General features: G+C 35.9%; 1 protein-coding gene across 2 annotated transcripts in view; it reads left to right on the top strand.

Annotated features, from left to right (window-relative positions):
• The first annotated feature begins 8797 nt into the window (after window positions 1-8797).
• The window catches only part of LOC136025066 (facilitated trehalose transporter Tret1-like), a 36287-nt gene continuing 23704 nt past the window's right edge, over window positions 8798-21380 (top strand). The window contains exons 1-2 of one of the 2 annotated variants that reach the window (XM_065700754.1): window positions 8798-8856; window positions 15335-15482. In XM_065700754.1, the coding sequence (XP_065556826.1) occupies window positions 15341-15482 (142 nt within the window). In that variant the 5' untranslated portion in view covers window positions 8798-8856; window positions 15335-15340. Of the gene's footprint in view, window positions 8857-15334; window positions 15483-18600; window positions 18822-21380 lie in introns of those variants that run through there. The other variant, XM_065700755.1, reaches the window with a different exon arrangement.

Below are 21380 nucleotides of genomic sequence, written 5' to 3'. Positions count from 1 at the left end.
CGATTTGGGGGACAATGTAGGAACGTGCTGAAAAACAACCTGGGTTGGGTGGAGTCTGAATGGGGAGTAACATTTGGGGGAAATGTGTTCTGTGCAAAGGTTTGGTATTATATTTTTGCAAAAATGGAGGCACAACTTAACTCTCCTGCACTCGGGGTTTTAAAGGGATTTTTAAAAAAAAAAGGATCATAGAACTTGTCATTATTTAAGAATCATTCGCAAGGCTCTTTCTTGGATAGGTTCAATTTTGTTTTGCTCTTCCCATGAAATAACAGGTTGCCACGTTCGATAAGCTTATTCGGTGAGAAAGGAGGTATAAATCCTCAAAGAATGTTAAGGGGGGACACACAAATTTATTCAGGAACTTAAAGAAGGAGATAGACGCATTAGGCTTGTGGATAACGTTTTGAATTAAGATGTCCCACTTTAAATTAGAAGAAATTGTGACCGCCAAGTAATTTAAAGGATGACGCGAGAATTTCAGGATTGGTAAGACTTTAGAAAAAGGGGTGGGAATTTAAGGAAACACATTGACATATCTTGGATATAGAAAGTTTACAAGTCCGAAATATCATGTCCAATACCGTTGAGGATGCTCATGAGGTTATTTATTAAATTTTTGTAGCAGGTCTCAAACTACCACAAAGTCATCAACAAATTCCATCTACCAGAAAATTCTTAAGCGAGGCTGTTGATCATAATTGAAAAGGAAAAGGGACCTAGGAGATTACCTTGGTGTATTCCGTTGTATACAGGGATAAAGGAATTAGAATAATAATTCTGGTATTTGACTGCTTATGACCTATTTGATAAGAGAGAGGCAATCAATTTCACCAGGAAAAGTCAACGTTGTATTCAGCGACAAGTTTCTGAATTTATATATTGCGATTAACAAGGTCAAATGCTTATTGGAAATCAACGAAGATCATATTTAGACGAGCGTTGAGTTTTTCAAAAAAATTTCCCAATGGAGTCGATAAGGTAAACAAGGTTATGAAATGTAGAAGTGGATTTGACGTTCCTGGGTTGCCTGATGCTGGTAGCAGGGATGATTTTTCCTTCAGCCAATCTGCAAGGAAGCCTTCGTATAGGTTTGACAATATAAGAGTGAGAGAGATGGGACGAAACAGGCTTCCCTTCTTTCTTTTTTAAGTTGGTTATGAAAACATTTTTTTCTCATTTGTGGAAACTATCCAGAGTTGATAATCTGCTTAAAAGGAGAGACAGGGGCTTTGAAACTATATCACCAAAAGCAATAATAAGGAAAAATTTTGTCTTGAACAGAGCTTTCCTTTTTATATGAGTTATATTTTGCTATCATTTTCCTTAATTATATGTTTGCTTGATAATTGCTCCAGCAAGCTTAAAGGGAGCGATATAGAACCAGAAACAGAAACAAATTTGACGTTTTATAATAAATAGTAACTTTCAAAAAGACGTAAACTGTCCCCTTTCCCTGTTCTGGCGGTAAAACTTCTAAATCATGTTGATTGTTTTAAAAAGACGCAAATTGCAAGAATTAGACAGTTTACAAAATAAAATAATCAAGGAATTGCTTCCAAGGGACAGGTTTGAAACGATGTATTTTAATTATTTCGCCTTTGTTTATATTTGGTTTAGTTTATATGCAGCTTTCAATCTGTCCACAAAAAAAAACTGAAATACGAGAAGAAACCACATGGCTATCTTTTATGGACGAAAGGTTGGAAATTGAGACATATCTAAGCTTGTGAGGAAACTCCTGTAAGAGACAAATGTAAAATTTTCTTGGAAAATGCTCACCTTGGAAATGCTCTGCTTTAAAACTAAATGAAAAGGCATTATGTTCATGTTGGTTGTCAATAGGGCATCTCAGCAATACCCGAAGAATGGCTGCAGTATTAAGTTGAAACTTTCAGACTACTGCTATTACTACATCTGATACCACTATTGAAGCATATCAAAAGGGCTCATGTGCATCCAGGCTAACAAAATACCATAGATAAGGTGTTTTAGTAACAGAATGAGGCATTAAGTTTGACTTTTTAAGGGATAGTTGATGTAAACTAAACAAACTAAACATTCAGGTTTTCAGAAGGGTGTAGAAGCAATTTTGCAGGAAAAAGAACATCAACATATAACTTTCAGGGCATATCGAGAGGGATATTGAACTAACTTAAAGGTGCACTGTCAATACTGCTTCTACCACTACTGCTGCGACTTTTGCTATTTCTACTACTACTAAAACTACTAATACTTATGCTCATTTTATCAAGATGACCTTACCTTAGACCTTAGTTCCTCCAGAGCCATCGGTGGCGCATAGGGCGTCGACAAAGCCTCTCCATTCGTCTCGCATTGGTGCTGCAGCGATGACGTCTTCCCATTCAGGTATTAGTGAGGTGCCGGCCGTCCTCAGATCTCGGTCATGTGTTCGTCTCAATATATTTTTGGGGCGGCCTCTCTTTCTTCTACCGTCTGGCTTCCATTCATAGGTTGTTCGAGGAAGGTGGCTCTCTTCCATACGAAGAACGTGTCCCAGGTATGTCCACCGCCTTCTTTTCAGCAACTCAATGACTGGAGGTTGACCTGTTTTTCTGCGTATTTCTGCATTTGTAATTTTTTGTTGCCAACTTGTATTCAACATTCTTCTGAGGCTCATATTTTCAAATGCAAGGATCCTTTTTTCAAGCTGGGTGTTTATTTTCCAACATTCACTTGCGTAAAGGAGAATTGAGAGTACATTGCTATTGAAGAGTCGAAGCTTCAGTCGCATTGAATATTTATTACTTCTCCAAATAGGCTTCAATCTATTGAAGGCACCTGTAGCTTGTCCAATTCTACGTTTAATCTCGGTCGAGATCTCTCCATCACAATCAATCCAGCTACCCAGGTACTTGAACTCCTGGACTTGTTCTAGATCTTTGTTTTTGCAATGGAGAACAAGTGGCGAGGTCGTGATGGCCATGCTCTTCGATTTGTCAATGTTTATCTTTAGCCCGACATTCTCTGCATTCTCGGTAATAGTGTCAAGCAGCTGCTGCAACCGTTCTTTAGACTCTTCGAGAAGGACAACGTCGTCCGTGAAGTCCAGATCAAACAGTTGTTTGTTGCTTACTTTTACCCCGTAGCCCGATGTGAATCTCAGGGCATAATCCATTATAATTATAAAGAGCATGGGGGAAAGTACACATCCTTGACGAACACCAGACATGATCTTGAAAAATCTGGTTGTACCGTTTTCGGTCTTTACGCAACATTCCGATTCTTCATAAAGCGCTATAATCATATCTACTATTTTCTCGGGAATTCCGTAGTATTTCAAAACTCTCCACAAGCAATCTCTGTCAACTGAGTCAAATGCCTTTTCAAAGTCAATGAATAGGAGGTAGAGCTTCTTGTTCCATTCTTTTGATTCTTCGACAAGCATTCTCAGTACAAATATTAGATCAGAACAGGATCTCCCAGTTCTGAAACCATGCTGCTCTTCTCGTAGAGTTGCGTCTAGTGCTTTCCGCAGACGTTGCAAAATGATGGAGGCTAATAATTTGGATGAGACAGGGAGAAGATTGATGCCTCTCCAGTTATTGCAGTTCATCAAGTCTCCCTTTTTGAAGAGTTTGACTATAATGCCTCTGCTCCAATCTCTTGGGACCTTCACTAAGGTCCATATTTTGGTGAAGAGAGAAAGCCAAATGGATATGCAGGTACTAATTGAGTACTTCAGCATTTCTGCTGAGATGCCATCAATACCCGGGGCTCGTCCATTTTTTAACTTCTTTGCTGCATGCATGATCTCCTCAGCACTCGGAGGATCTGTATTGATGTCTAGATACATAAAAGTGATATCAGGTACGTTAGCTTGGTCGCAAGTTCTCGGTCTGTTCAGAAGTTTTTCGAAATGGGAAGCCCATCTCTCGTCAATTTTTTCTGGATCAGATATAATTGATCCATTTTCGTCCTTGACAAGGGTGATTCGGCTGCTTTGTTTTCCTACCATCTCATTTGTCAATCGGTAGACAGTCTTGGAGTCACCCTTCCTAGCAGCTTCTTCAGCTAAAGCTGCTTTCTTTTCAAGGAACTGTCTCTTGTCCTTTCTTGCACTCTTTTTTACCTCTTAATCTTTTTCTTTGTATAATTGTTTTGTTGCCAGCTCTGAACACCTTGTAGTATCTCTGAGCATGGCTTGCTTAAGTGCCTTTCGTTCGTCAATCAGTTTCCATGTTGTGTCAGAGATCCACCTTCCTTTGGTTTCTTTCGGAAACCTAGCTTTTCTGCGGCAATCGTCGTGTATGCACTTTTTATTTTCTCCCATTTCTCTTCGACACTTTCTGAGTCATTTGCCTCAACAGGCAAGGCATCAAATTTGTTCCATACAGAGATACAGAAATCTCTGCGGATTTTTTGATCCTGTAGCTTGTCCGTGTCGTACAGTTTTTTCAGATCTTGCTGTGTCTTTTTTTGGGCACGTAGTTTGATCTGTAAGTTTGATCAAGATGAAACTTTCAGAAAATGTTTGAGGGATTTTGAACTAAATCAAAGCACACTGTGTGAATGTAAATTGTCAAAAGGGTGTATCAGCAATATCCCAGGACTGGACTAGGATATTTAGTTGAAACTTTCAGGATATATTAATGGGGGATGTTTAACTAATAAAAAGACACTATGTGCATAAGATTACTACTACAACTAGTACTACTTCTACAGCTGCCGCTTCTGCTACTACCGCTACTACTAGGGTACTGCATCTACTTCTAGTTCTATTACAGAAGCTATGTGTATTAAGACGAAACTTTCAGGAACTGTTGAGGGGAATATTGAACTAAATCGAAAAACATGCAGGTTTTCGCAGGTTGTTCATGCATTATGTCCACGCAGGTTATCCAAAGGGTGCAACAACTATATAAAAGGAACATTTGCAGCTCCAGTTGAGGAGAATGTTGAACCAACAAAAATTTATTGTTAGCATAGTACTACTTCTAGTAATAACACTGATAATAAACAATCAAGAGAGATAAAACTCTACAAAAAGAAAACTTAAAACGAGACGACGGCCAGAAGAATTAAAAGACTAAAACAACGCGGATATTTCGCCTGTATAAAACAAGGCGTCTTCAGCACAAGATAGAAAATTAAAAGAAAACTAATCTAAAAACAAATAAAAACCACCACCAAATATAATAAATACAATTGTCGCTACTTATCCACGTAGGGAAAAGCAGGTATGCGAGTTACTTCAATGAGAATCAAAGAGCAACTGAGGAAAAATTTATGAAAATTGAAACTTAGTTAATTATTTGGTGGTGGTTTTTATTTGTTTTTAGATTAGTTTTCTTTTAATTTTCTATCTTGTGCTGAAGACGCCTTGTTTTATACAGGCGAAATATCCGCGTTGTTTTAGTCTTTTAATTCTACTGGCGATCGTCTCGTTTTAAGTTTTCTTTTTGTAGAGTTTTATCTCTCTTGATTGTTTATTGTCATGTCTGGCCAGTTCGGCTTAAGAACTTTCATAACACTGATGCAACTACTACTACTATTGAACTGGCTCAATGCAGTCTAAGTGCATTGAGGCTGTCAAAATGGCTTAAGAGGGATATCATTGGACCGGAATAGGATATAAAGTAGTAACTTTCATTGAAAGTTTACGCTATTTTAAAAACAAATTAAAAGGCACCATGAGCATGCTGGTTGTCAACAAGACGTGTCATTAATATCTCAAGAACGGTTGAGGGTATTAAGTTGAAACTTTTAGGGCTACTACTACTACTGCTTCTGATACTACTATTGAGCTAAATCAAAAAGATTTAAACGTATCCAGGGTGAGAAAAAGTACTGATACAATATCTTAGGAACATAAGAGGTTATTAAGTTTTATTTTTTCAGGGATAGTTGAAATGATTTAAAACTAAATCAAAAGGTAGTATATATACCAGGTACCAGATGTTCAAACGGTAGTATATATAATATCCCAGTAACAGCTAGGGGTGTCACGCTTGAACGTTCAGAGCATGTCATTGGAAATGTTGAGCTAAATCATAATACACCATGTGCGTCAAATTGCGTATAAGGGTGTATTGTGATATCTTAGGAACGAATAAAGGTATTAATTTTGAACTTTCAGGGCATGTCAAGGGGGATGTTTAATTAAACATGGGTTTTTAAAGGGCGTATTTGCAATATGTCTTGAATGGCTAGGGACTTTATGATAAATCTTTCAGGGGATAATGTGCTATATGTTGAAAATAAGCAAAACGCACTATTTACGGTTTGCGTTTGTGACTATTTGTGGCGGCGAAAACTTTTGGCCGTGTTTCCTACTGTTTGTGACTGTGACTATTTGGAAATGTGACTACAGCTGCTTCCATCGCAACTACTATTACTGCTACTGCTACTACTGTCACCACCACTTACACTACTGTTACTACCATCACTTTACTACTACTAATACTTCAGCAACAATAACTACTACTACATCTATTACTACTGAACTGTATCAAAAGACTTCAAGTGCATCCAGATTGTCAAAATGGCCCAGATGCAATACCTCAGGAACGAAATAGGATATTAAGTCAAAACATCCAGAGAAAGTTGAGGGAGATGTAAAACTAAGTCGAAATAAGCATGATTAACCAGATTGTTAAAAATGTGTCTTTGCAGTATCCCAGGGACAAAATCTGGGTTTTACTTTGGACCTTTAAAGTTTGTTTTAGGGATTTTGAACTAAATCAAAAGGAGCTAGTTGTATCCAGTCTTGTCCACAAGTCATGTGCAATATCTAAGGAATGGCTAAGGGTAGTAAGATAATTGTTAGGGCATATTGACTGAGAAATTGAACTGAATCAAAATGCATTATATGCATCCAAAATTGTCAAAATAATGTATCTGCTACATATTCTACATATTTTTTTGCCAGACATGACAGAATTATGTCAGTTAAGTCCGATTCAGTAAGGAAAAGATGCGTTGTCGTCACACGGGATAACATTTTCCGTCAATTCTCTTGCTGCATCTGCTTTTGCGAGCTATCACAATATTCTTGCTAAAGTGATCGATTGCAAACCTCTCGGGGTCATTATGGGACTTTCCAATAGTGTTTCTAGCAGTATACTCATCTCCGCTATCCCTGGTCCGGTTAAAGCCACCCAGATTGGCTCTCCTCATACATTCCGTTTAGAGTTCCTTGATTCTGCTGCACTAGAATTTGACATCGCTACAGGTCTGCGCTTGGGTTACGAATCTTTTAAAATATTGAAATACAAAGAACTGCCCAGATGGTGTCGTAGATGCCAAAGTATCCATCATTTGTTAGCTCACACCCCATGTGCTCCGAATGAGATGAAGTACTCTAAATGTTCTGGATGCCATTCCAATACTAAAGGCAATCCTTGCTTAGAGGCTCCGAAATGTCCCAATTGCGTCAAAGCTCACGTTCTCTATAGTATGAATTGCCCAGTTACCAAACACGTTCTGAAATCGGCTCAAAAATGAACCAAGCCTCTATTTTAATTAATAAATTGTTAATTAATAAATTATTAGTCCATGACACAATGTTCTTGCAAGAACGTCTTTTGACTAAATCAAACTTTTCTAGCCTAAAGCGATCTTCTGTCCACCATCTTTTTTCGCAAGAGGCCAAGAAAATTAGAGGCCGCCTATCCGGTGGTCTAGCAATTTTCTTTCGATCCTCATCAAAGCCCTCTGTGATTCATTGTGATGATAACATCTTAGCGATTCAATGTGACAGTACTGCCTTTATAAACGTTTACTTACCTTGCGATCGACGTTCTATCATGCGTCAAAACGTGAAACTAAGAGTATATACAGAGCCAGCCCTGGAAACCCTACCAGGAAATGACAGATGGCATTCATTTTAATCCATTCGAAAAGCGTATCCCTCCTGAGTGTCAGAACCAGCGAGTAAAGTTTATACTGACACTCAACCCGACGACTCTATCCTTACATCATTAGGGCTTTTGGACCTGCAAAAGGCAATTTGCCACAGTAGTGGAAGTGGCTCAATTCTCCCTTTTCGATAGGGTTTGTTTTTAACAAGCTCATTAAAGTCAGAGATGGCGGCGATCAGTTAATGTTTTAGATGCTACCTAAGTCAATTTTGACTGTATGTTATTCCCCATGTTATTTCGGCCTATCTCTAATTCAGATCGAATTACTTTAAGAGCTGAAGGGAACAGGATTACTTTTAGGCTAAGGGGAACAAAGAGCGTATAGGGAGCTAAATCTTTTTATTTCCTATTGAATATGCCCCCTCTGATCGTCGATGTCTCCTATCATGTGTTGAAGCTTGGACAAAAGAAAGAAAAATAATGAATCTAAGACATCGCTCTTTATTTAGAGAAAACTATTTTGCTGCACATGATGATTTGAAATGAATGAAAAATAAACATAAATAAGTGAAAATTCGTCTTTTGGGGCAAAATTTTGGTTCTTAGTCACTTTAAATTAAACAAAGAAACCTTAATTTGGTGCGTTATTTTCTTGACTAATCGCTATGCATACAATATGAAAATTATACATAAGTAAAGAGCCAAAAGTAGGTCTTTTTTAAATAAAAATTTTGTATTTACTGCTCAGTAAAAAATAATTTGTTTATAAAAGCCTTACACCAAAGTCGACCGTTCCTAGTTGAGTTTACTGTGAACATTCTCGTATTGCTGTGCATACAATAAGTGACATGAATAAGTTATAGAGAATCACGTATTATGTGTTATTGGTAAATATGACCTTTTTCTCAGGATTAATTGGATAAAAATAAATATAAGAACGTCTAGCGTTATAGATAAGACAGCATTATTTGACAGACCATCATCCTCTTATTTTTTTCAGTGTTTTTTGGGACTTAATTTATGGAAAAGCATAGTAAGTATTTGTATCGGTATTCCGTTTTATATTTTGTGCATACATTTTGCTACTTCAGTTACCAAAGCACTTTTTAAAGATTACTGAAACAAAGCTTAAAGAATTTATATCAGTAACAATGAAGTTTGGAATTAGTATAGGAGTAGGAAGGAAGGATGGGGTACATAGACAGGGAGTAGGGCTCATGATGAATAAGGAAGCTGCTAAGTCTTGTTTAGGCTGGGAAGGTATTAATAATAGAATACTAATTGCTCATTTTATGACTAAAAAGTTTAGGGTATCAGTTATAGTAGTATATGCCCCCATTGAACCAACTGATGGAGATACTAGTGACTCAGATGAATTTTACTTACAGTTACAGGAGCAAATAGACAGGGTACCAGGTAGAAATATGGTGTTTTTGCTAGGAGATTTTAATGCCCAGGTTGGTAGAAATAGGGATAGATGGTATCCTAGCCTAGGTAATTTTGGTGTAGGTAAAGAAAACAGTAATGGCTATAGGCTTTTGCAATTTTGTAGGTATAACAACCTAGTTATAACCAATACGGTGTTTGGTCACAAAATGGCCCATTAGTTGACATGGTATTCACGTGATGGTAAGACAGCAAACCTTATTGATTATGTTATTGTAAACAGAAGACTAGCAGGATCAATACAAGATACTAGGGTGTATAGGAGTGCCGTTATTGATGTTAAAAGTAAAGATCACCATCTAGTAGTGTCTAAGGTTAATTTAAAGCTGAAATTTCGGAAGAGTAACTCCCTCCCGGAAAGTTATGATGTTGGTAGAGTTCAGGATGAAAATTTGAGAAAAAAATTCCAGGAACAGTTGAGTACTAAACTTGAGGGTTTAAAATTTGACAATGTGGAAGATGGATGGAATAATTTCAGAAAAACAATTTGTGAAGTTGCTGATGGTGTCCTAGGGAAGAGTGCTAAGACAGCAACTAGGAATATTAGTGAAAAAGCTTTAGGTTTAATAGAGAGTAGAAGGGGTTTGTATAAGAATTATCTGAGCGATAGGTCGTATGAAAACAAAAGGAATGTAAAGAAAGTGGAGAAAGCATTAAAATATGAACTAAGGAGATGTGAAATGGAGGCGATGGATAAAATTGCTGAGGATCTGGAAGATGCGGCTAGACGGCATAATAGTAAAATATTATACTGGCATGTTAATAAATTGAAAGGGAGTAGCCGATCCGGACTAGTCCCAGTTAAAGATAGAAATGGGGTCACAATTAGTGATAAGGAAAAAGTTAAAGAAAGACGGGTGGAACATTTTGAGAATGTGCTAAACCGAGATACAGTTGCAGGAAAAGATATAGATGAAAATGAAAAAGTTTGTGATACCTTGGATGTGAAGGAAGATTTGTTTAGTGAGGAAGAATTAGCGACAGTACTAGAAGGATTAAAAAATAATAAGGCCCCAGGTGCTGATAGTATGATTAATGAGTTCCTTAAATATGGGGGCTCTGAGGTTAGGAATAAGCTACTGAAGATTATGAACATGATTTTTGAAAAAGGGGAAGTACCCAATGATTTTAGGAAAACCTTAATTAAACCACTGTATAAGAAAGGTGACAAGAGTGAATGTCGGAATTATCGAGGCATTAGTCTGGTCTCTGTAGGTAGCAAATTACTGAGTAATATGATACTTTTTAGACTGAGACATGCTGTAGACAAAGTTTTAAGGGAAGAACAATGCGGTTTTAGAAAAGGTAGAGGATGTGTCGACCATGTTTTCACTCTTAGGTTAATAATTGAGAAGTCCCTTCGTTGTCAAACACCTTTGGTCCTTAGTTTTATCGATTATGAGCAAGCTTTCGATTCTGTTGATAGAACAGCGTTAACTAAGGTCTTATCGTTATATGGTATACCAGAAAAATACATTAAAGTGATTTGCGCTATGTATGAGAATAATACTGCTGCGGTTAAGGTAGGAAATGAGGTTAGCAACTGGTTTTATATTAAATCAGGAGTTAAGCAAGGTTGTGTTCTATCCCCCTTTATATGGATCATTTTGATGGACTTCGTCTTAAGGAGCACAGGAAAGGCAATTGGAGACCATGGAATCAAATGGGGAGGAAGAACGCTCCTGGACTTAGATTATGCTGATGATTTAAGCATATTAGATGAAAGTGTGAGCAAAATGAATGAATTTTTAGAGGTTTTACGAGTTCAGGGTGCTAAAATAGGCTTGAAAATTAATGTTAAGAAGACTAAGTCACTAAGGTTAGGAATAAGTGAAGATGAACAGGTGACCTTAGGTAACGAAAAGATTGATCAGGTTGGGAGCTTCAGTTACCTTGGTAGTATTATTAGTAAAGATGGTGGGAGCAGTGAAGATGTTAAAAGTAGAATAGCTAAAGCTCAGGGTGTTTTTTCACAGTTAAAAAAAGTTTGGAAGAATAGAAAGATAAGCCTACAAACCAAGATTAGAATATTGGAAGCTACAGTGATGACAGTGGTCAAATATGGCTCTGAAGCATGGACACTCCGAAAAGCAGATGAAAATTTACTAGATGTTTTCCAGAGAAATTGCCTACGGATTGTTCTGGGTACCCGGCTGACTGACCGTATTTCAAACAGTAGGTTGTACGAAAAGTGTGGTTCAATCCCGCTTTCTAGGGCTATAATGAAAGAAAGGTTGAGATGGCTAGGCCACGTTCTACGGATGAAGGATGACAGATTACCGAAGATTGTCCTTTTTGGCCAACCGTCTGGGGCTACACGGAAAGCAGGTCGTCCTTGTCTGGGTTGGGAGGATGTCATAAATAAGGATTTAAAGGAAATGGGAACTTCCTGAGAGGGTGTAAAGAGGGAGGCTTTAAATAGATTAGGTTGGAGGAGGAGCGTGCGTAGCTGTGTTGGCCTCAGGCGGCTTGGTGCTGCAGTGAGTTATTAGTAGTAGTAGTAGTTAGTAGTATTCAATAGCGGTTACCAGTAACTGTTAATATTCACTTACGATGAATCACTAAGAGAAAAAAAAAAGTTACAATAAATCAAACTTGTAAAATCATTTAAAAGCAATTTAGTGCTCAAATTTATAACAGTATGCTTATGATTTCTCCATCACTGTTATTCTTTCTATTATCATAAGGAATAATGTAGCAGTTTTTATAATATTGCTCGGTTGATTGTAATAAAAATTGAAAGTTTTAAAATAACCTTTCTAAGAAACTGTCTTGTGGTAATCATTTCCCAAAAACCCTGATTCAGAAATAACAGTTTTTATTCAAATTTAATAGGGGAGCAATATGTAATATTGAAAGCAAATTTTCAAGAACTTGCAAAAAAGAAACTAAAACCTCTCAAATGTGACGTTTGAAGTTGAAAAAAAGCATTTTTCACGATGCCACAAGAATTAAATTTATGCGTATTTGCTGTTAAAAATAATACGCTCAGCTCATGAAAAGTAATAACCGGCAATAGGCAAAGGGCAGCAGTTAAAATGGTTGGTCTTTACTTATACTTGAGTCGCAGTACGAACCAATTTATGATCTTTTTTAATTTAATGTGTTGATACATTTGTTTCTGTGAATCCTTAATTGCGATGTATGTCTAACTATTTTTAAAACATAAGTTGCCTACTGCTCAATGGGCTTAACTATCTAATTTCCAAATTCAGAAATGTTTGAATTTAGACTGGCTATTAGGACAGGAATGCCAGCAGCATTTTTCTGAAATTATGTCACTAAAAGAGAGCGGTGACACTCTTCACATTTAATAGACCTAGGGTCAAATACTTCGGAGTAAACTTAAAAGGTGTAAGTGAAGATTCCAATAGAAACCAAAACTCTAAAAACTGAGGTTTTATTTGCTATGTAAGCAGCAACAAAACATTTATTTATGCTGATTGTTAATTTGCAAAATATATTAATTTTAGAGCAGCTAATCAAACCTGTTCACTTATGGTAACTAGCACAGTTTTAGAAAATGGGTTTTAAACCCCCCAAAAACAGGGTGTCTTCTTAATGAAAATCGTACAATGAAATCCAACGTGCACAAAAACCCTAAAGCCACTTTCTACAAGAAATGAAACTTCTTTTTTTCACGAGAAGTATAGTCACTTTAGTTGTTTTTTCCCCGCAAGGGATTGTTTTAAAGGGAATTTATTTGAAATAAAATTGGATATCCACTGTTCTTGCTAATTAATAAAAGCAATTAATAAAAGCGTAAACCTTAAACCATTTTACATTTACATCATTCGTGCTCAAGACGATCTTGACAAGATTAGCCAAGAATCATACTTGAAGTTGTTTAACGGAACGTTCAGTTGGATTTGGGGTTTTGAAATTAATATAATTTTAATGTCTTAATAAAAAATTCTAAAGACCGAAAGATAATAGATCAGTATGTATTTTTTTCAAAACTTCGCATATAATTCGATGGGATTCCTGGACGAAAAAGAAAGAGCTCAGAAATTTGTAATTTCTTCTGTAAGCAACGGTTTCGGCTTGAAATCGCTTTTCAATATTATCCAGAAGAAATCTCCGGAGCTATCAAAAGGGTATTTATACAGTCCGGTGTTCCATTCTTCCCTAAACATACACGCAGTCCATAAGAAAAATATATAGTTAATATACACTGTTTATCCAAATAATAATAACGGCTGTACAGTATCGCATAGTTGCATGCCATCTATCAGTATTCTGGTCAATGGACTATTTTATGGAATACTACCACAATAAAGCATTTCAGCCCCCGTTTTCCAACTTTTTATGAAAGGTGCTTCAGATCCATGGAAGAGATATTGACATGGTAACGGATTTTAAGTTCTGACGTCCCTCCATTTGCATGAATACATATATATAATGTAAATGAACACAGATTTACAGATTTACAGATTGAGACAGCTTTACTTTCGTAAATGAACACAGGATGAAGTATGCAGTACGAATACTGGGGCGGGGAGATGCTGGTCTGCTACAGGGTTTTGAACATAGGATTTCTTCGCGAAGGTGTTAATTTAGGGTGTTAAAATCGTTCTTGATCCACATTTTAAACTTTTATGAACCAATGAAAAAAAAAATGTCTATAAAAGGCACACATTTTGAAGGGGTATTCAGTTGAGTATGCATGCATCCTCAGACCGCTCTTGACAAGGACTAATGCATATCCGACTGAGTATACGATGAAGCGTGAAGTATTGGTTTTGAGAGAGCGAAAAATAAGCTCACATTGCAGATACGATAGATTAATTTGTAACGACATACTTTATTCCAAAAAGCAAATACACTGAATAAGCACATTTTCGCAAAACATTGATCTTCAAAAACCAAGCTTTAATTTAAAGAGCGGGGTAAAAAGAGAAAATAGAGCTCGAACATAGTGCAACCCCGGGCATAATCTTAAAAATGAATATAAAGTATACATATAAACTGTTCTTTCAAACCAAAGTAGCAAGCAACATTGAAAACTTCAAACGAACAAAAATTACTTCATGAGTAACTTCACTCTTCTAAACTTCACTTTGTACGTTAAGGTTTGACTTTCTGCCCAATAATATCTTAATAATAAATTTTTCACACAAGGAATAACATGTTTTTGCCACAATGCCCCAAGAATGGAAAAAGCAAATCGATGCACACATGTTTAAAAAAATACCATTTTTCAGCTCAAACATTTTAAAAGACAATTAATATCCAAAGTATCTGTAGTTGTTCTTTATAAGTTTTAATGTCGCTCTTTACTTTCACTTGAAATAAAATGTAGTTTTTCGAAACTCTATTTTGATGACCGAAAACGTACAAAAATCGGACAATTATCGAACATTAAGAAATGATGTGGCATTTCATATAAAGAGGAAAAATACTACAAAACAAACAAGCATTTTTCCAACATTTCCTCTCCCACAAAATATTTTACAGGTTTGAAAATTGTCCCCCTCTTGGGAAAAATTGTGCTGGCTCTTGTACCCATTTTCTATTGTCTGAGTGATTCAACTTTGAGACATAAACTTATGTTCTCCATAATGATGTGTTCAACAATGTAGTAGATTGAACACTGACAGTTTCGTCTAATATTCTAAATTTAATTATAAAAATGGAATGCAACGTGATCTATTCTTAATTTTTAGAGCAAGTGGACCATAGAAGAACAACGAAGAATTTTTTTAATGATGTCTATAACAGTATAGATAAAAAAAATGCAACTTTAAGAAAAAAGTAAAAAATAGCAGTGTACATGAAAAACATAGAGTTTTTGTAGAAAGCTTTAAGAAATGAATAAATAAAAAGCAGAAGATAGATTTGAAAACCGTGAAGACCATTTCTACGAAAATTGTAATTAACGAACTTTTGTGATAGAATGCCTGCAATAGTATTCCGAGGAATTAGACAGGTCTGCTGCATTTTCTAATCATCAAAATACGCTAATTAAACTGAGCTTTTCTTTAAACTGTGATCTGTAGACATTCTTATTTTTCCGGATCAATGCAGCTAAAATCAGCTATGTATAAATGCACATTTGTTTTTAGTCAAAAATGAGTACAGCTAGCATTGAAGACCAAAAGATCCCTGGATGCGGCACAAAAGAAGACTCAGTTTCTTTACACTCCTCGTTATCTGGGCAGAACAGAAGTGGAGAAGCAAGTTTTGGTCCACAGCTACTTGCAGCTGGCGCAGGTTTGTTTCCTCTCCCATTTAGCCAGAAAATAAAACAAAACTACTTTAAAAAGAAAGAATGAGACACAGTTATCTGAAAAATAATTTCCTTGCCATATTATAGTAACAATTAAGGATAAAATAAAAATTATGTACGACCGCAGCATTTATTGTGTGACTGTCATTGCAACTTTTACAAATGAATATGGTTCAACTTTCAACTGTTAAATCTGTGACTTAATTATCACATAGAAGATCTAAAGCATAGTTTCTGATATTAGAATGACAGAAGCTTGGAATAACAGTTTTAAGGAAACCGAATGGAATACATAAAACAGAAAAATAAAAAAATTGTGCTCAGAGAAAGCTTCCGATAGCCTTGCCCTCCCCAGGGGAAATTCCTTAATATCAATCATGAGCAGTTTTCCCTCTGTAAGATAAATTTAACTAAAAATACGAAAATATAATATTAATGGACAGAAGCTGGGAGAAAATTAGGCTTGGTCCAAGCATTTTATCTTGCCATTTCAACTTTCTACTTTTGTAGCACAAGCATGACGGCAAATCAAGCAAAAACTTAAAAATTCACAAATCTTTTCTTTTTCATGAAAATGTGTGACTAAGGTATGGGTTTTCCCCTCGAATGAGCTCGAAGGCTTGTGGCAAAAAGCAATGACTAAAAAATTTTAATTGCGACAATTCGTACTAAAAAAAATACGCAATGACAAACAAAACCCTTCATATGCGTTAAATTAATAGGAAAAAAAGAAAATAAATGATTGAAAATTGAGTTGACATACACTAACAGAGTGAGGCAAACATTTTCTTAGTTAAATCTACTTAAATTTTTTGTAGGATGAAGGCCATATTGAACAAGGTCAAGTTTTAGTAAGAATTACTTTTTTCATACCAAAAGACAATAAGAAATTTTGGGTGGAACTATGTTGGTAAAAGATCCATCAAATACTTTCAGGTGACAAAAAGCAAGCGAGGAAGAACCTGGGCTAATTATAAACACAAATCGAAAATACGTGGTTTTCAGAATACGATTTTGTGACCAGATTTTTTATGATAAATCGAAGTATACGAGACTTATCAGGTTAAAAGTTACGCGTCGAAGGCCACAACTGTCACAAGCATGAGAATATTCGTCTGATTTTCGAAAAAAGTGGAAAACACCCCCAAGGTGGCAATTGACTTTGCAAAATTTTCACCATCAACTTTAACGTATCAGATGACCATATTACTGAAATTTCAAACTCACATATGAAAAATATGGAATTCCGTATTTTTTTTTCAAGAAGAAAGATCAAAGATACCCGTTTATTATTTTTTTTTTTTTTCATTTTTCCAAGGGTGACTGTAATGAATCTGTACTCCTGGATCAAGAGATGGCTCATTTGAACGTAAATCCAAGACCAAGTGACTGTAGCTAAAAGTATTGTGTTGCTGGCGTTTTCTATCATTTTATGGCACAAAACTACAGTTTTGCCTCAAGGAGAGCCAAGTTGCTATAGAATGAAAGTTCTGAAAATTGAGTTTCCCTGTTTCAGATTCAATAATGTCGTCTGGCATTACTCCTTTAGAGCATTTGCTTTTAAAACAGAACGCAGCTCATACAAAATAAAGGTTGGTATTGTGTAGGTGAGGAAGGGGGTGTCGAGTCCTAAAAAAAGCACGTTTTTAACTAAAATTTTCAATCACTCGGAGAGCCTTGAGGTAAATACAAAAGAGAGTCTGGTGGAGGTATAAGTTAAACTTAATCTAGCTTCATTATAATAAGCCTAAATATAGGTGCTGCGGCATGATGATTTCTTTCATATTGAAGAAAAATATTTTCTTTATAACGTAAAATATTACACTCTTATGCCTAGCAGCAAAAATGTAGAGAAGCAGGGAGCATCAAAAGAGTTGTCAGGGAATTTTCCAATAAAAGGGAGGGGATGTGAATTGCTACCAGGAGCTTTTTTTTATCGACATTCGAGTACAATTTGGGTTTGTTTTTCATATATTAAACAGTTCAGAGCAAGGGACTGTAGGTAAGGAGTGACTCGTGCTAACAGTAACCAGAGCTCTAAAAATGGATTTTGATAGCAATTTATGCATTAAGAGAACCAACTTTTATGTTGATTCCGAATATGTACAGTCAATTAAGTTTACAAGTGCCAACAAAAATTACAAGCCTGATATAATTTGGCTGCATATACAAAAACTGGAAATACCCCTGAAAAGGTTAGCAATTTCGATTAAATTGCTTCACCAAATCCTGAATATTAGGAAACTTTATTGCAGAGGTTTAAAACCCCTACAATAAAATGCGAAATTTGTATTAATCCGAGAAGAATGATCATATATACATGTTTATAAATCTGTAGTTTGCTTGTTGCTTTTTTTTTCCATGGGGATGATTGTATCGAACCAATGGTCCTAGAGAATCTGGAGCAAGTTTCATTTCTATGGATCTTTTCAACTAAAAAAAAAGATTTGCCGAAGTAAAGTGGCATTATCCGTCATTTTGTGGTGCAAAACATGAATTTTAGCCCAAAAAGTGCGAAAAAGCAATCGTACAAAAAGTTTGAGATAGCCAATTCGTTTCAAATTATTTTAGACTATCTCCATATTGAATATGTGTTTTTTTTTCTTTTGATGTAATGAAAAATAAAAACACACATCTCCAAATAATTTTTTTATTGAAGCACCAGTGGTGTTTTGGTCGTCAAACAGTTGTAAGGAGTAACGTGCTAAGGAACGCCTAGGCCCAATAACCAAAACTAAAAAAAATGGATTTTCGATAACAATAGATAAATTAAAAGAATTGGCTTTTTATCCTGCTTCCAAATATCTAAGACCTATAAATTAAGCTTAATACAACCCGTCAATGGTCTTGGTCTGAGAAAATTAGCCTGATCTTCAAAATAAGGGGTGGGTGGATATCCCAAAAATTTAAGGGATCTGAGCGAAAATCACATTGTCAGATTCGGCACATCTGATAACCATAGGCTACTGTAGAGTTTTTAAGCACATATCTAAAAAAATTTGGAATTTTTTAGTTTTTACAAGAAGAAAGGTCACGGATACGTGTTGAATTATTGTTTTGTTGTTTTTTTTTAGTAGGGAGTGTATCTAACTAATGGTCCTAGAAGATCGGAAGAGAGTCCAATCAAACGAAGATAAAACAGTCTAGTGTCCTTTTTAGATGACTAAAAATATTGACGGGCAACTAATCTTCTAGCACACCCTGTTTTTTCAAAAGAACATCTGATCAAATTTCTGGGCAGCCATTCGATTATGAAAGCTGTAGGCTCGATGGTTATTTCTTTGGTCATGACATTACCCACCATATTTCCGGGGAAAAGGACTGTAAGTTACGGAAGTTTCCCGTGTTATTTAAAAGTAGTATTTGCTATTGGAAGGTATAGTGAAATTTTATTAGAGGTAATTTCCTACTCGGGATGAGACTATCCACGGGGATAATTTTCCACGGTGACGAAAGTTTCTTGGAGAATTTTTCAGGAGAATTTTACACGGGGGTAGGGAGGAAGCGAATGTTTTTCAACTGGAAGCAAAGAGCAGCTTTAAAACTTAAAACAAACAGAACTTGTTGAGCATATGAAGGAAGCTGCCCCTTCCTCTGTCCCTGTTATTTATTCTAAAGTTTAAATTTCGTCCTGATCAAACAGTTCGTGGCAAAGAACTGTAGTAAGAAGTGACTCGGCTCAATAGTAACCGAAACTTTTAAGAAGCAAAATTTTAATACCAATAGTTACATAAAAAGAATTGCATTTTAATGCTGATTTTAAATATATAAGCTTCATCAATTTTAGTTTTACCTATCAAAAGTGACGAGCCTGAGAATATTTGCTGTATTTTAGAAAATAGGGGAAACACCCCTTAAAAGTAATAAAATCTTAACGAAAATCACACCATCAGATTCAGCGTATCAGAGAACCCTATTGCAAAATTTTCAAGCTCCTATCTACAAAAATGTGGAATTTTGTATTTTTTGCCAAAAGACAGATCACGGATGCGTGTTTATTTGTTTTTTTTTGCTTTTATGTTTTTTTTTTGTTTTTTTCCCCAGCGGTGATCATATCGACCCAGTGGTCCTAGAATGCCGCGAGAGGGCTCATTGTAACGGAAATTAAAAGTTCTAGTACCCTTTATAAGTGACCAAAAAAAATGGAGGGCACCTAGGCCCCCTCCCACGCTCATTTTTTCCCAAAAGTCACCAGATCAAAATTCTGAGATATCAATTTTATTCAGCATAGTCGAAACCCCTAATAACTATGTCTTTGGGGACGGCTTACTCCCTCACGGTACCCATTGGAGAGGCTTCAAGTTGCAAAATTGATCATTGTTTACATTATAGTAACGGTTATTGGGAAGTGTACAGACGCTTTCGGGGGTATTTTTTTGGTTGGGGGGAGGGGGTTAGAATAGATGGGGGAAGAGAATTGCCATGAAGGGGTGCGGAATTTTCTAGAATTTAAAAAAAAAGGAAAAATTAAAAATGAAAAAGATTTTTTAACTGAAAGTAAGGAAACAGCATTATAACTTAAAACGAACAGAAATTATTACGCATTTGGGGGGTTCACCTCCTCCTAATACCTCACTCTTCACGCTGAAGTATTTTTAGTAGTTTCAACTATTTATTCTACGGCCTTTGTGATTCAGGGGGTCATTCTTAAGGAATTGGGACAAAATTTAAGCTTTAGTGTATTATTTCTCACTATATCAGATATAGATCTCAGAGCGTTATCATTAAGTGGATGAGCGAACCTAGTGAATCGAAAATTGCAAATATGTTCTATACTTCTTATTTCACAGCATTTGCATAGATCAATCGTTTTCTTCATATTCCAAATTAGATCTTCTTCTGTTAAAACCTTTGAAAGTAATTGAGTCACTGAAAAAAAAAGAAGGTAGGTATAAATTAAATATAATTTTCCGAACGAAAAAAAAAATATTGAAAAAGAAAATAGGACTCAGTGGTTTACACAATAGGATTTGTATTATATAACTAGATAGGTTAAATCGATTATAGTTTGATGCCTGAAGTCAGTTGGGAGTAAGGGGGTGGGGTATCTCTTCTGGGAATCGTTTAATGGTTTTAGTTTTTACATGTAATATCTAATCTATACTCCAATAATTCTCCAAATTCACTTGTTTGTAATTGAAATGCCTAATAAGCACGAATAACTTCCTATTCTATGGAGGTATCAAGCTCTTATATGCACAAAAAGCCGAATTTGCATTTTGTTTCCCCAAAGAAAGATCATGGATGTGTGTTTTTTTTCACAGGGATGATCGAATCGAGCCAATAGTCCTAGAACACCGGGAGAGGGCTCATTTGAATGCAAATTAAAATTTCTAGTTCTCTTTTTTGTGTGAGTAAAAGAATTGGAGGGCAATCAGCCCCCCTCACACGTCCCCCTTTTCCCTAAAATCTTTCGATCAAAATTTTAAGATAGCCATTTATTCAGCATAGTTGAAAGGTTCCGAAAATATACGCACATATTAGCGGTATCAACCTATGCTCTTTTTCTATGGTCATTAGTCTTAATAATCATTACTAGGAGACCAAACTTTGCATTTTGAGAGGAATTTCAAAATGAAATGACATTCAGTGTGCCCCGCCCCCTCCGAAAATATATACCCCGGACACTCTGATTCGCAGAAGAAAAACTTTTTTGTAATTTTCCCAGGTTTCCAACAAAAAAATGGAAAAACAACCCTCAAGTACAGTGTAATTACTGGAACACCAGCAACAGTTGAAAATGATCTTTTTTATATTTTCATGGTAAAAAATTATCCCGCCCTTCACAAATCGAACAGTTCGTGGTAACGAACTGTAGTAAGGAGCGACCCGGCTCAATAGTAACCTAAACTCTAAAAAACGGAATTTTGATACCAATAGTT

This window comes from Artemia franciscana, chromosome 3 (genome assembly GCF_032884065.1).
Source record: "Artemia franciscana chromosome 3, ASM3288406v1, whole genome shotgun sequence".
In the NCBI taxonomy this organism is placed as follows: Eukaryota; Metazoa; Arthropoda; class Branchiopoda; order Anostraca; family Artemiidae; genus Artemia; species Artemia franciscana.
This window is presented reverse-complemented; position numbering and strand designations above follow the sequence as displayed.